The sequence below is a fragment of the Culex quinquefasciatus genome, chromosome 3 (genome assembly GCF_015732765.1).
Source record: "Culex quinquefasciatus strain JHB chromosome 3, VPISU_Cqui_1.0_pri_paternal, whole genome shotgun sequence".
NCBI classification, from domain to species: Eukaryota; Metazoa; Arthropoda; class Insecta; order Diptera; family Culicidae; genus Culex; species Culex quinquefasciatus.
In genome coordinates, this window is record NC_051863.1 from 48,033,592 (window position 1) to 48,049,429 (window position 15,838).

At 36.1% G+C, this 15,838-nt stretch overlaps 1 protein-coding gene across 3 annotated transcripts in view; it reads right to left on the minus strand.

The window, feature by feature from the left end:
• Nucleotides 1-15,838, minus strand: part of LOC6036938 (voltage-dependent calcium channel type A subunit alpha-1) — a 72,143-nt gene that overhangs the window by 1,324 nt on the left and 54,981 nt on the right. Inside the window, exons 23-25 of one of the 3 annotated variants that reach the window (XM_038260987.1) lie at nucleotides 12,643-12,846; nucleotides 12,398-12,549; nucleotides 4,394-4,671 (exon numbers count right to left, since the gene is read on the minus strand). In XM_038260987.1, the coding sequence (XP_038116915.1) occupies nucleotides 4,394-4,671; nucleotides 12,398-12,549; nucleotides 12,643-12,846 (634 nt within the window). The remainder of the gene's footprint in view (nucleotides 1-4,393; nucleotides 4,672-12,397; nucleotides 12,550-12,642; nucleotides 12,847-15,838) is intronic. The other 2 variants (XM_038260989.1, XM_038260988.1) reach the window with 2 other exon arrangements.

Consider the following 15,838-nt stretch of genomic DNA (forward strand, 5'->3'; position numbering starts at 1 on the left):
TAGTGCGAATGGTTAACGGACATCTAACAATACGAACCCTTGGAGCTCTGGTCTACAAATCTGAGACAAACAAGAGATTTGTTATTCCAAATTCCACAGCGATTGGGTGAAGACAATGAAAATGAACGTGAATGGATAACGATTGTTTTGTTTAATAATTTAAAATTTTAAATGGGTATTTTGTGTAAATTGCAGTGTATTATACAAAAAATTGCAAAATTTTGAAAGTCATTGGAATTTCGGCTTAATTTGACCCTTGTTCAAATATGTTTGTGAAAATTCTTTCGTTTGTTATCACAAAATATTCTGCCATTGTTAAAAAAATCATTCGCTTCGTCTGACACTCATGTTTAGAGCTAGTGACTTTTCGTGATTTCATGGAAGTAGCGTAATTTATGGAATTCGCCCTTGTCTGTAAACTTTGCTAAATACCGTAAAATTCAACGAAATTTGAAATTTTCAATTGATAAATCGCCACACCCACAGGCCACATATATACAGCAATTCTCCACGAAAACAGCATGGAAAAGAACAAAAGTGCTCGGATCGGGCCCAATTTTTTTCTGGGGGTTCCCTGGCCGAAATAATAAAACCCTGATTTTTTTGGTTTGGCCATTAGGGTGACCTGTTTCGTGTTAGGATGGTCCAAAAAATGACAATTTTCGTCGATTTTCGCAAAAAACACTTTTTTCAAAAAATCATAGCTCCCCACTATGATAACCGATTTGTGCTGTCTTAGACGCAAATGAACCGTGATAAGTTGGCCTTTCAAAGAAGTTGCGTCTTTCAATTACGAAAATTTGGTGTTTGGTATTCATGTATATGTCATCGCTAAAATTTTAAAGTTATTGCTGTTTTAGTGAAAAAAAATGATTTTTTCCCGTTTTCGACATTTTTCCATTTTTGCGCGCGGTGCGTTGAAAAACACGGATTTTATTTTTAAAAAATCATATCTCAAAATCCTATTAATGAACTCCTCCCATTTTTAGTATGTTATGTAAAATTGTCCGAGAAATTCCATAAAAATATTTTCAGACATGGGCTCTTTGGTCCAGACACCGTCAAAACAGCATTTCAAAGTTCAATACGACTTTTTCATATGTTAGGCTGGATTTTTGAAACTTCTTACTATTCTTATTTGAAAGGCCAACTAATCACCTTTCATTTGCGTAGAATACAGCTAAAATCGGTTGAAATCGGGGAGTAATGATTTTTTGAAAAAAGTGGTTTTCGCGAAAATCGACGAAAATTGTAATTTTTTGTACTAGTTTTCATGAATTAGAGGTTTAGGGCGTGCTTCGTTTTGGAGGTATTTTAGCAATTTAATTTTATAAAATCTCAATATAATTTTAATATCTGAGTCATAAATTCAACTGACGGAAATTCTTTCAAATTTCCCAAGTTAATCCAATACTACTTTTTTTTTCAAATAAATAATTTATGTCAGGGGTTTTTATTTTGTATTTAGATCCACTGCAAACTTTTGGGACACTTTTATGTTCATAATTATGCTAAAACATATTTTTCGCAATTCCGTCGTGAAAATACTTCCTTTTCCTGTCATTCTAAAACGTCGAAACAGCCTACTTTTCTGTACCAAAAATAAAAGAATCGAATAGTAACACTTTTCAAAATAAATGCTGAAAAGTTCTACTTTTCAGCACTGAAATGGGTGCTGAAAAGTTGAACTTTTCAGCACTTGTTTCAAAAAGTATCACTTTTCAACATTTTTTTTTATTTGAACGATTTATTGACAAAATACATGAAAATTTGATTTAAAATTTCACTCAATTGGTGTTTTTCGGAATTGCAAAAAATGTTGTATGGAACTCGTTGCAAAACTTGATTTTTTCAGCACTCGTCGTATTTATCCAACTCGGTGAACCTCGTTGGATAAATGTACGACTCGTGCTGAAAAAATCCTCTTTTTGCAACTTGTTGCATAAACTACAATTTTGACGTTTATTTGAGCAGTTTTTGGAGTACCGTGAAATTCCGTTTTGATTTTTTTGCCGTAAAAATTCGCTAGCCCTACTCATACTAAAAAGATTGAATTTTAATTTTTTTTTTTAAAACATTGGTATTTTATTAGCTGTTTTGAAGGTTATTTTGAAACCTTTTCCTTTAATAGATTTACTCGATTCTCTTTGCACCCGGAAACTCTATTTGCGTTACGAAATAAAAGAATCGAGCTTTTCTTTCAGAAAATATCAATGAAACCTGTTTGATTTGTTAATTTTGCGCAGTAAAAAATCATGTTCTGAACACAAATTACAAGAAAAGGCTTCGGTTAAAACATATATTGTTGTTAAAAGATTTGTCATTCTATACCTTTTTGTGTAAATTTAAGAGCACTTGCCCCTGATTTTTCGGGTCGATTTTAAAGGGGGGAGGGAGTTACAAAAACTTTTTTTTTCGGTGAACCTAGTTGGATAAATGTACGACTGGTTCGGAAAAATAAAATCTTCTTTTGAATTTGTTTTTAAAATTATCAAGAATTTGATTATAGATCTCAAACTATTGACATTTTAAACTTTACACAAGCTAAGCAATCTTTAACGATCCCCGCGTCTTTTGAGGTCTCTGTTGCAAGTTTCTGCTAATTTCTATACTGAAATAAAAAAAGTACCAAATTCCTAAATTCTAGGAATTTTGCCTCCTTTGCTTATTATGTATTCCAATAAAACACAGTTTCTAAATAAGGAAATGAGCCAAAACTCCTAGAATTTGGGAATTTGGTACTTTTTTATTTCAGTGTACTGCCGTTCTACGCATAATTGTCCCATATCATTTTTGGTCGATTCTGACTTTTTGTCATTTTTAGGTTGACGTTTACTTTTCGAAAAACACATACAAAATCTAGTACTTTTTCGGAAATTGATTGAAAACAACACCAAGTATGTTTGTCCCATCGTTGAACTTCTACGCATAATTGTCCCACCAAGTATTATCGCGGGCGTCAATAATTAGAGTTCACGCGCGGTGATACGACCGCAAGATAATGATCGCATGACAGCCGCATGACAGCCGCAGAACAAATTTTTGGCTGTTGTCAAAGGTTGCCTTGAGTTTTCAGCTGACTTTTTGGAAAATATTCAAAACAAATCAAGTTGACAGCCAAATCAACGTAGAATTTCAGTTCAATTTGCTGATTTTTACACTGCGGAAGTAAGGCGGCTATAATCTCCAATCAGTCACAGCGAAGGAGAAACGTGATTTTATCTCGCAATAAGCAATATTTTCGTTCACGAAATTATCAGTTTTACGAAGTATTGTGTCTTGTTTACCTATTGTATAGCAAGAGGATTACAAAAACGAAGTTGACTTTATAGCTGTCGGCCACCATTGCTAGTACCAACCACTAGTGTCTTCCTTTTTATCTACAAGGACTTCGCCGCCCTGGGCTCCTAAGTGTATGAAAGTATGGCACGGAGCGACGGCGCCGAATACCCATATTTACACAAAGAATTTTAGAGCGCCCGCCGCGGGATTCGAACCGGCGACCTCTGGATTGTGAATCCAGTGCGCGGTCCGATTGATCCCCACGGGCGGGAGGATTACAGAGGAGGATTACAAATAGGAGTGATAAACTGCTTACTGGGATGATAAGGGACATATGGGGTGAATAGGGTTCCAAGAAACAATTATGCGTAGAAGCACAAAAAACGGTCGAAAAATTTCAAAAAAATTGCGTTTCACTCAGTTGCACTTTTTTGAACATGGGACAATAATGCGTAGAACGGCAGTGTAGACGTCAGAAGGTTATGTGTGGTGAGTCACCCAAAACCTCTTTTAAGCAAATGTACCGACGTTTTACTTCCCCATCCGATAGAAGGCGTGATCAGGCAAATCTCGTCTCGAAAAATGCCACCTGGTCCGTCTGGGATTGAACCCAGGCCTGCTGGGGTGAGAGGCTACCACGCTAACCACTACGCCACCGGACCCGGACTTTACACAGGTAAAACAAAATCTTAGTAATGTTACATCTGGTAATGGATACATCTTTTATGTTAGAATTAATGTGTAATTTAGCTTCCGAAAATGTGTAATTTTAATTTAAGTTTACCACTTTTCTGGTTTAATGTCACATGCAGTCTCAATTGAAGTAAAAATACACCATAAAAGAGGTAGTATTCAACCTCCGAAAATTATACTTTAGAATTTTAGAAAAAAAATTACTGTGCATGTTGAATATCATTAATTTATTGGATTTTTTTTGTTAAATAAGGCCAGTATTCATCTTGTTATAAAGATCAATATCTATTTTTGAAATTTCTATGAGAAGTGATGATTTTAAAACGAGATATTGAAAAAAACCTTCCAGTCACCCTATCGTCATACTATTCTTACCAATCGTTAAACCCCCTCTCCCCTTCCCAGCTGACCAACTAACCTCTCGTACTCGGTGTCCCGGGCGGAGTCCCGCGCCCGTTCCAGCTCGCGCTCGATCTCGAACAGCTCCCGCTCGGTGTCCCGGAACACGTACCGCGAGTCGTAGTCCCGCTCGCGCTCCCGCAGCCGGTCCCGCTCCCGGTCCCGTTCGCTCTCCGTGTGGTGGTAGATGCGGGGATCCCGCGCGATTTCGCCCCGCGAGTTGGGCAACGAATGAACACCGTATGGCAGCGAGTGGGTGTTTAGCGATAGATGCAGACTCTGCTGTGGAAAGACGGGCTGAAGGGGAGGTTGGGTTGGGTGGCGGTTAATGGGAGCGTTCTTTTATTACGTAACGCAAATAAAATATGATTTTAGACCCCCTCACCCCCCATTTTCAAAATTTTGTATAGAGCGTAACACGGCCTTCGACACCCCAACTGCGTTACGTAATGAAAGAGCGCTCCCTAACAGGTTCTTCATTTCGTCGACGGCCAACGGTGTTGCCAAAAGGAACTACACGAATGAAGAATGGCATTTTCTAGAACGAGATTGTCTGTAATTCTTTCTTTTTTTTATCTTTTTTTTTTGTATTTTGGTGGTTCGGTATTTTGACGTTTTAATATTTTAATATTTTTGTTTTTTTTGGTATTTTGTTATTTTGGTATTTAGATTTTTGGTATGTTGGTATTTTGGTGTATTGATGTTTATATATATTTTGGTATTTTGGTATTTAGTAGTATTTTGGTGTTTTGGTATTTTGGTATTTTGGCATTTTGACGTTTTAATATTCTGGTATTTTTGTTGTTTATTTTTTGGTATTTTGGTATTTAGAATTTTGTTTTTATTTTTGGTATTTTGGTGTTTTGGTATTTTGATATATTTTGGTATTTTTGTTTATCTCGGTATTTTGTAATTTTAGTTTTTTGGTTTGTGGTCTTTCGGTATGTTGGTACCTATTTTGGTAACTAGTGATATTTTGGTGTTTTGGTATTTTGACATTTTGACGTTTTAATATTTTGGTATTTTTGTTGTTGTTTTTTTTTTGGTATTTTGTTATTTTAGTACTGAATAATTGGATATTGGTATTTTGATGTGCTTGTATTTTGATATATTTTGGTATTTTTGTGTACATTTTGGTATTTAAGTATTTTGTAATTTCAGTTTTTTTTTTTGGTATTTTGGTTTGTGGTATTTTGGTATGTTGTTATTTTGGTATTAAGTGGTATTTTGGTGTTTTGGTTTTTAGGAATTTTGACGTTTTAATATTTTGGTGTTTTTGTTGTTTTTTTTTGTATTTTGGAATTGAGCAACTCTCTACGAAATCGGCCGATTTCGACCATTTTTATTTTTTGTATTTTTTTTATTTGACTTAAACTTTGTGGGGGCCTTCCCTATGACCAAATAAGCTATACAAGTCTCCATACAATTTTGGCTGCTGTCCATACAAAAATGGTATGTAAATATTCAAACAGCTGTAACTTTTGAGTGAATTTTCTGATCAATTTGGTGTCTTCGGCAAAGTTGTAGGTATTGTTGAGGACTTTTGAGAAAAAAATAGGTACTCGGAAAAAAAATTTGCAGATTTTTAAAATCAACTTTTTTTGCCTTCCTCACTGAGGTAAGGCTATAATCCTGCTCGAAAAATGAACTTTTGAAAAACAGCTCGTAGACCTATATTTATGTATACCTATCGACTCAGAATCGAAAACTGAACAAATGTCTGTGTGTGTGTGTGTATGTGTGTGCGTATTCCCCTTGGTGCTCAAAATTCTTGCCAAGTTTTCTCGGCACTGGCTGATCCGATTTGAGTCAAACAAGTTGCATTCGATTTGTTTTGGTGCCCCATACTGCACTATTGAATTTTTTGAAGATTCGATAAGTAGTTCAAAAGTTACGTATAAAAAAGTGTCAGAGTTGCGAATCAGGTGCTGGAATTTTGATGCCGGATCTCACTTATCTATATGAAAACTATGTCCGGATCCATCATCCGACCCATCGTTGGTTAGGTAATCAAAAGACCTTTCCAATGAGTCCAAAACATTGAAGATCTGGCAACCCTGTCTCGAGATATGACCACTTAAATGATATTAATGTACTTTTTTGAAGCCGGATCTCACTTAAATGTATGTATACTATGTCCGGATCCATCATCCAACCCATCGTTAGTTAGGTTATCAAAAGACCTTTCCAATGAGTCCAAAACATTGAAGATCTGGCAACTTTGTCTCAAGTTATGACCATTTAAGTGATATTTATGTACTTTTTTGAAGCCGGATCTCACTTAAATGCATGTAAACTGTGTCCGGATCCATCATCCGACTCATCGTTGGTTAGGTAATCAAAAGATCATTCCAATAAGTCCAAAACATTGAAGATTTGGCAACCCTGTCTCGAGATATGACCACTTAAGTGATATTTATGTACTTTTTTGAAGCCGGATCTCACTTTAATGTATGTAAACTATGTCCGGATCCATCATCCAACCCATCGTTAGTTAGGTAACCAATAGACCTTTCCAATGAGTCCAAAACATTGAAGATCTGGCAACCCTGTCTCGAGATATGACCACTTAAATGATATTAATGTACTTTTTTGAAGCCGGATCTCACTTAAATGTATGTATACTATGTCCGGATCCATCATCCGACCCATCGTTAGTTAGGTTATCAAAAGACCTTTCCAATGAGTCCAAAACATTGAAGATCTGGCAACTTTGTCTCAAGTTATGACCATTTAAGTGATATTTATGTACTTTTTTGAAGCCGGATCTCACTTAAATGCATGTAAACTGTGTCCGGATCCATCATCCGACTCATCGTTGGTTAGGTAATCAAAAGATCATTCCAATGAGTCCAAAACATTGAAGATTTGGCAACCCTGTCTCGAGATATGACCACTTAAGTGATATTTATGTACTTTTTTGAAGCCAGATCTCACTTTAATGTATGTAAACTATGTCCGGATCCATCATCCGACCCATCGTTAGTTAGGTTATCAAAAGACCTTTCCAATGAGTCCAAAACATTGAAGATCTGGCAACTTTGTCTCAAGTTATGACCATTTAAGTGATATTTATGTACTTTTTTGAAGCCGGATCTCACTTTAATGTATGTAAACTATGTCCGGATCCATCATCCGACCCATCGTTAGTTAGTTTATTAAAAGACCTTTCCAATGAGTCCAAAACATTGAAGATCTGGCAACCCTGTCTCAAGTTATGACCACTTAAGTGATATTTATGTACTTTTTTAAAGCCGGATCTCACTTAAATGTATGTTAACTATGTCCGGATCCATCATCCAACCCATCGTTAGTTAGTTAACCAAAAGACCTTTCCAATGAGTCCAAAACATTGAAGATCTGGCAACCCTGTCTCGAGATATGACCACTTAAATGATATTAATGTACTTTTTTGAAGCCGGATCTCACTTAAATGTATGTATACTATGTCCGGATCCATCATCCAACCCATCGTTAGTTAGGTTATCAAAAGACCTTTCCAATGAGTCCAAAACATTGAAGATCTGGCAACTTTGTCTCAAGTTATGACCACTTAAGTGATATTTATGTACTTTTTTAAAGCCGGATCTCACTTAAATGTATGTAAACTATGTCCGGATCCATCATCCAACCCATCGTTAGTTAGGTAACCAATAGACCTTTCCAATGAGTCCAAAACATTGAAGATCTGGCAACCCTGTCTCGAGATATGACCACTTAAATGATATTAATGTGCTTTTTTGACGCCGTATCTCACTTAAATGTATGTATACTATGTCCGAATCCATCATCCGACACATCGTTAGTTAGGTTATCAAAAGACCTTTCCAATGAGTCCAAAACATTGAAGATCTGGCAACTTTGTCTCAAGTTATGACCATTTAAGTGATATTTATGTACTTTTTTGAAGCCGGATCTCACTTAAATGCATGTAAACTGTGTCCGGATCCATCATCCGACCCATCGTTAGTTAGGTTATTAAAAGACCTTTCCAATGAGTCCAAAACATTGAAGATTTGGCAACCCTGTCTCAAGTTATGACCACTTAAGTGATATTTATGTACTTTTTTAAAGCCGGATCTCACTTAAATGTATGTAAACTATGTCCGGATCCATCATCCAACCCATCGTTAATTAGGTAACCAATAGACCTTTCCAATGAGTCCAAAACATTGAAGATCTGGCAACTTTGTCTCAAGTTATGACCATTTAAGTGATATTTATGTACTTTTTTGAAGCCGGATCTCACTTTAATGTATGTAAACTATGTCCGGATCCATCATCCAACCCATCGTTAGTTAGTTAACCAAAAGACCTTTCCAATGAGTCCAAAACATTGAAGATCTGGCAACCCTGTCTCGAGATATGACCACTTAAATGATATTTATGTACTTTTTTGAAGCCGGATCTCACTTAAATTTATGTAAACTGTGTCCGGATCCATCATCCGACCCATCGTTAGTTAGGTTATTAAAAGACCTTTCCAATGAGTCCAAAACATTGAAGATCTGGCAACTTTGTCTCAAGTTATGACCATTTAAGTGATATTTATGTACTTTTTTGAAGCCGGATCTCACTTAAATGCATGTAAACTGTGTCCGGATCCATCATCCGACTCATCGTTGGTTAGGTAATCAAAAGATCATTCCAATGAGTCCAAAACATTGAAGATTTGGCAACCCTGTCTCGAGATATGACCACTTAAGTGATATTTATGTACTTTTTTGAAGCCGGATCTCACTTTAATGTATGTAAACTATGTCCGGATCCATCATCCGACCCATCGTTAGTTAGGTTATTAAAAGACCTTTCCAATGAGTCCAAAACATTGAAGATCTGGCAACCCTGTCTCAAGTTATGACCACTTAAGTGATATTTATGTACTTTTTTAAAGCCGGATCTCACTTAAATGTATGTAAACTATGTCCGGATCCATCATCCAACCCATCGTTAATTAGGTAACCAATAGACCTTTCCAATGAGTCCAAAACATTGAAGATCTGGCAACTTTGTCTCAAGTTATGACCATTTAAGTGATATTTATGTACTTTTTTGAAGCCGGATCTCACTTTAATGTATGTAAACTATGTCCGGATCCATCATCCGACCCATCGTTAGTTAGTTTATTAAAAGACCTTTCCAATGAGTCCACAACATTGAAGATCTGGCAACCCTGTCTCAAGTTATGACCATTTAAGTGATATTTATGTACTTTTTTAAAGCCGGATCTCACTTAAATGTATGTAAACTATGTCCGGATCCATCATCCAACCCATCGTTAGTTAGTTAACCAAAAGACCTTTCCAATGAGTCCAAAACATTGAAGATCTGGCAACCCTGTCTCGAGATATGACCACTTAAATGATATTTATGTACTTTTTTGAAGCCGGATCTCACTTAAATTTATGTAAACTGTGTCCGGATCCATCATCCGACCCATCATTGGTTAGGTTTGAAGATCTGGCAACGTTCAGTCTCAAGTTATGACCGCTTAAGTGACATTTGTGTATTTTTTTTTATTGAGAAATAGATGGAATTGGTGTCCAAACCCATCATATCACCAAATGTTGGTAAAAAGTGAGGAAGGCGCCAACCACATAGGTGGATTAAGTAAGTTTTTCACTAAAACTCAATTTCCCAAAATATGTATTTTTGATGTTCGAAATTTTTTGATATGTTTTAGGTGACAAAAATCCGCAACTTTTGAGCCATAGAGAAACATGGTCAAAAAATCTGCCGCCGAGTTATGAATTTTTAAAAGGGCCAAACATTGAAAATTACGCCCATTTAAAATGCTAGTCTTGATTTAAAAAATTTCAAAGTATTTTTTTCGAAAAGATCGAAAAATTTTACGAATTTTTCATGTATTAACATTGAAAATCGGACCATTCGTTGCTGAGATATGGTCACTATAAAATGGTGGGTTGTTTTGATGAGACTAAGAAAACTTCAATTTCCGTGTTTCTTTTTCTTAAAGCGGCTCTATCTCAGCAACCCGAGGTCCAATCTTCAATGTCTCTTAGACAATTTTATAGCAAATTTTCTGAACTTTTCAAAAACAATATTTTTAGAAATGGTAACTCATGGTCACTATTTTTAAAAATTGAAAAACTGCAAATATTTCGCTAAAATCAAACTTTCGTTGGCTATATCTTGAAAACGGAGCCCTTTATCAAAAAATCTGTAAAGTACTTTTCGATTGCAAATTCAATTTTGCATTAAAAAATAATGTCAAACTTGTTTTTGCATGAAACTTCGATTCTTTCCAAAAATCACTATTTTTTCAAAAATTCATAACTCGGCGGCAGATTTTTTTACCATGTTTCTCTATGGCTCAAAAGTTGCGGATTTTTGTCCCCTAAAACATATCAAAAAATCTCGAAAATAAAAAAATACGTATTTTGGGAAGTTGAGTTTTAGTGAAAAATAAGTTGATTAAAAAATCTGCAAATTTTTTTTTACGTGTACCTATTTTTTTTCCTCAAAAGTCCTCAAAAATACCTACAACTTTGCCGGAGACACCAAATTGATCAGAAAATTCACTCAAAAGTTACAGCTGTTTGAATATTTACATACCATTTTTGTATGGACAGCTGCCGAAATTGTATGGAGACTTGTATGGGTGAACCAATGACACAAAATAGCTTATTTGGTCATAGGGAAGGCCCCCACAAAGTTTGAGCCAAATCAAAAAATACAAATAAAATCCATTTCCGGTTTTGGTAGAGAATTGCTTAATTTTGTTATTTTGGTATTTAGATTTTTGATTTTTTGGTATTTTGGTGTGGGTCATCAAGGAACTCCCGGAAGTCATGGCCTGGATATCAACCTGATCAACGGGGGTCTAAAAGGCTATATCAACCAACGGTATAGCTTCAGATAGCTTCAGTGAACCACGCTGGAATCACTGCGGCATGTTGGATTGTTTTGGGTCATCCAGGAACTCCTGGAAGTCATGGCCTTGATATCTACCTGGTCAACGGGGGTCTAAATGGCTATATTAACCATCGGTATAGATTCGGGTAGCTTCAGTGGACCAAGACGGGCATTCTGCGGCTTGTTGGATTGTTTTGAGTCATCCCAGTCAAACCTTTTTTACGATTGGGTAGATATCAAGGCCATGACTTCCAGGAGTTCCTAGATAACCCAAAACGATCCAACATGCCGCAGAATGCCCGTTTTGGTCCATTGAAGCTACCCGAATCTATACCGATGGTTAATATAGCCATTTAGACCCCCGTAGATATCCAGGCCATGACTTCCAGGAGTTCCTAGATAACCCAAAACCATCCAACTTGTCGCAGGTTGCCCATCGTCGTCCACTGAATCTACCTGAAGTTATACCGATGGTTAATATAACCATTTAGACCCCGTTGATCAGGTTGATAACCAGGCCATGACTTCCGGGAGTTCCTTGAAGACCCAAAACAATCCAACATGCCTCAGAGTGTCCATCGTGGTCCACTGAAGCTACCTGAAGCTACATTGATGGTGAATACACCGGTACAGACACCCGTTGAACAGATAGGTATTCACTTCGTAGCTTCCGAAAGTTCTTAGTGATTCAGAACATCCCAATATGATGCAGAGTATCCGTAGGTCACTGAAGCTACCGATGGTGAAAACCCCGATTTTTGTCCCCGTTGAACAGGAAGATATGACCATAATGGTTAAGACTTCCGACTGCTTGAAATCGGTTCGCTATTTTTAATTCTTCGCGTAAAAAATACCGCGTAAAAAGATTCCGCGCAAAAGGAGATCGCGTAAAAAGAGGTTTGACTGTATTTTGATATTACGGTAATTCAATTGACATTCCAGATCAGGACATGCTTGTAATTCTAGATCATAAAAGACTATGATATGAGTTTTTAGCTTGATGGTCATATAGGCTATCAGCTAGTAAATGTAATGTACCTTACTCAGGTTTCCAGAAATCTTCCGATTAGACGTGAAGTCCAATTTGGCTAACCTTTCGGCTTTCGACGAAATCAAAACGATTCACCCCAACACGGATCGTACTTACATGCGTAGGGCTAGTGTTAAGACGGGGAAAATTAATATTAGTCGACTTTAACTGTAGTGTCGTGGGTTTAATTGGTCTTGGTGGCAGTCTTCTTCCGAAATCTCTGTGTGATTGTAATACTGGATAAGTGTGCTGGATGTACGGGCGGGACACTGCAAGGAAGAAAAAGGTGTGAGTTTTCTCGGTCCCGAATGGGGTCAGTGTTGCCAGTTTTCCTGATGTTTCAGGACACGAAGATCTCTTACCAACTTCCTCCCGGTGGTAGCGTTCGCGCTCTCGTTCCCGCAGCTCCTGGAGCCGGGCCGGGCTCGGCGATCGGGACCGCTGGCACAGGCTGGTCGTCCCGTACGGGTGTATCCTTCGGTTGTACCGGTGGTGGGCACTAATCTGGGTGTCCAGCCGTGTGGGCGAAGGCGAATGCGCAGGGCTTGTGGCTACGGACCAGGAACCTTATGTTTTTCAAGATTTCGAGTATTTTTGTTTATTTTTTGTTTGTTAGTTTATAGTTGTTTTTTAGTGTGTATGTTGGCGTGATGTAGGGCGTGATCGGGTACTTGTAAGTGTGAGTGTAGTTGTAAGAGTAATTCTGTGAGTGTTTCTGTATGTTTGTGTGTATGTGTGTATCTATATTCATTTCCTCTGGTTTTTGGGCTTTCGACCACTAGCGAGCGCTGAGTTCAGAGCACGTGGGGGACACGCTACTGCTAGGCAGTGGTTGGGCACATGCAGCGCTAATATTTTAAAACTTGTGTGTGTGTAGATTAAAGAAAAATCTTGGCGTGCCTCGGCAAGGTTGGCCACGGTGGCAAACCTTTTTTTCTGTCGCTAGGTCTTTGAGCCCCACCTGGCCGAAACACATGGGCGCTAGTGGTGGTGGGGGACGGGGACGGTTTGAACGAACGATTCTCGATTTGTATGTTGGTGTGTGTGATTAGCTACTAAATTACATGCTGGTGGTGTTGGCTGATAAAATACTATACCACTAGCTAAGGCAAAGACGAGCAAATACTCAGTCGTAACTGAGTTAGTAAACGCTACATTTAACTAGGTTAGAACTTGACAAACGGGGTGGGGTAGCTTGCCGTTGGGCTTTGATTTTGACACTTGGTGTTTTACTCTGTGAACGAGGAATTTCAACTAAGAAGAACAAAAGTTAAGCGACGAACCTGTTGAAATTAAGAAAAAAAACAATACAAAAAGCATGCTTAGAATTAGTTGAGAAAATAATGCTGACTATCAAGCCCGTAGCCCCGATTTTTTTCGAAGACATATGGGAGTGAGGGAAGAAGAAGAAATTAAGAAAAAAAGTTCTTCTTCCAGCCCCACATTGTCATGAAAAACATAAATTGTGCATGTTTTTATTTTATTTCACCTCATTTTGTCAATGTTAATCTTAATCACACTCTATCAAACTGGTCACTGAGGCAAGTTCCAACGCAATTTTATGGTTATGAATAGGGTTGGTGAAATTTCACGATATCGCGGACAGCGTGAAATTCGCGAAATTTGGCTTTTTTCCGCAAAATCACGTAAAATTCTATGTCTGTGTGAAAATGTAACGATTTTTCTCGCAATAACTTATCAAACTCAAAAAGGAATAAAAATATTCTTATGAACTTCTGTAGAATTAAGCGAGTGAGTACTCTGGTTTAATTACTAATATAGGGTTGGTGATTTTTGACGATTTCGTGGACGGTGTAAAATTTGTGAAATTTATCAATTTTCTCAAATATTTTTTAAATAACAACTTAATTTCACCCATAAAGACTGTTAAATTAAATTATATTAGTTTTCAATTAAAATGCTTGAATATATATGTAAGTCAAGTTGATATGAACCATTTGAAGAAATGTTCTGATTTTCTAGTTTTTTTAGAAACTTACTAAATTTAGTAATATTTTCATTCGCTGTATTAAAAATTTCACTGCTATTTTATTTAAAACTATAGTTTTGAAAGAAATCAAATGTATCTAGCTTTGTTTTATTCAAAATAAATTAAAGAGTATTTTTTTATCTTTAGAATCACATTTTAAAAACATATCAAATTTTTGTCTTAGTCCTGTTTAATTTTAACGATATTTGTTTATTTGGGTGGATGATTCCCTTGAAACTTAAAAAAAATACTTTTTTTTGTTTTCTTTTCTCATTTAGAATAAAAAAATCGATTTTGTTAAAAATTATATTTTTGCAAATTGATTTTTGATTTTGTTTTTGTAAAGTTAGCTGAAAACCTTAAAAAATGTGTTTAATGGGCTAAATGTCACAGAAAATTCAATTAGTTTAACTCATTTTGACTGGACAAGATTGTTGAATCTTGCTTAGATATGAAATTCAATAAAATGGAAAATGAACTGTAATAAAATGTAACTGGAAACTTTTTAGCTTTATTAGTCGACTATCAAAAGAGCAGTTCAGTAAATGAGAATACGCGTGCTCTACCTTTCCTTTCAAAATAAAATTAGGATTAGGAAAATTAGGATATTTTTCTTGTCACATTCAAATACAGTTAAGATTTTTTAGTTTATTGAAGATTAATATATAATGAAGCATAAAAAGTAGTTTCTGTGATTCAAATGTAGGATTATCGGAGTAATTTTAACATTTTACAAGTTCCGCGAAATTTGCGTAAAATTTGGTGTTATGAAATTGAGGTCCCCGTGAAATATGCAATTTTCGAGCGTGAAAAATCACTGAGCCTAGTTATGATGTATGCATTTATTTTACTCACTGTCCAAACACTTTGATGAAAAAAATTATAATTCTCATCAAAAATTACCCGTGGTCAATTTTTGATTGAAAGTACGATTCGAAAGAAAGCATATGAAATTCGAAAAAAATATTTATTTCCTTGAAGTCGAATGATTATTTACATGCACTCAAGCCATTAATTGATTCTCATACTTATTTTGACCATTAACTTTGCTCTCATAAACAACTTTGTTGCAAAATATAAATCAAAACCAAGACTTTTTTACATACTGTATTTATAGCACACGATAAAAACAGTTTTCTTGCAATCATTCTAATGAAAAAGGAGACCGAAGGGCCGTCTTGTTGGCCTACAGGTTAAAAGTTATCTATGTAAAAAGTAAAAACATCGTAAAACTATGAGAAAAACTGCGAATACGCTTAAATCGCTAAAAATATTCAAAAACCGTTCTTATCAAATAAAAAAAATTCAAAAACCGAATGGCTTATCTTATCGATATTATGTCTTCGGCAAAGATGATGGATTTAATGAGAAGTATTCTAAAACATATATGATGGTACACAAAAATTTAACGAAAAACGATCCTTTTAAAAAAACTGTTTTAAATGTTTTAAATAACACAAAAATTTTAACTTTCGAGCTATTAAACAGGATTGTTAAAAATGATTCGGCAATTGGGTCCTAAAATGAAGCTTAGATTGCTGATATTATTGTTTACAGCGATAAAATTT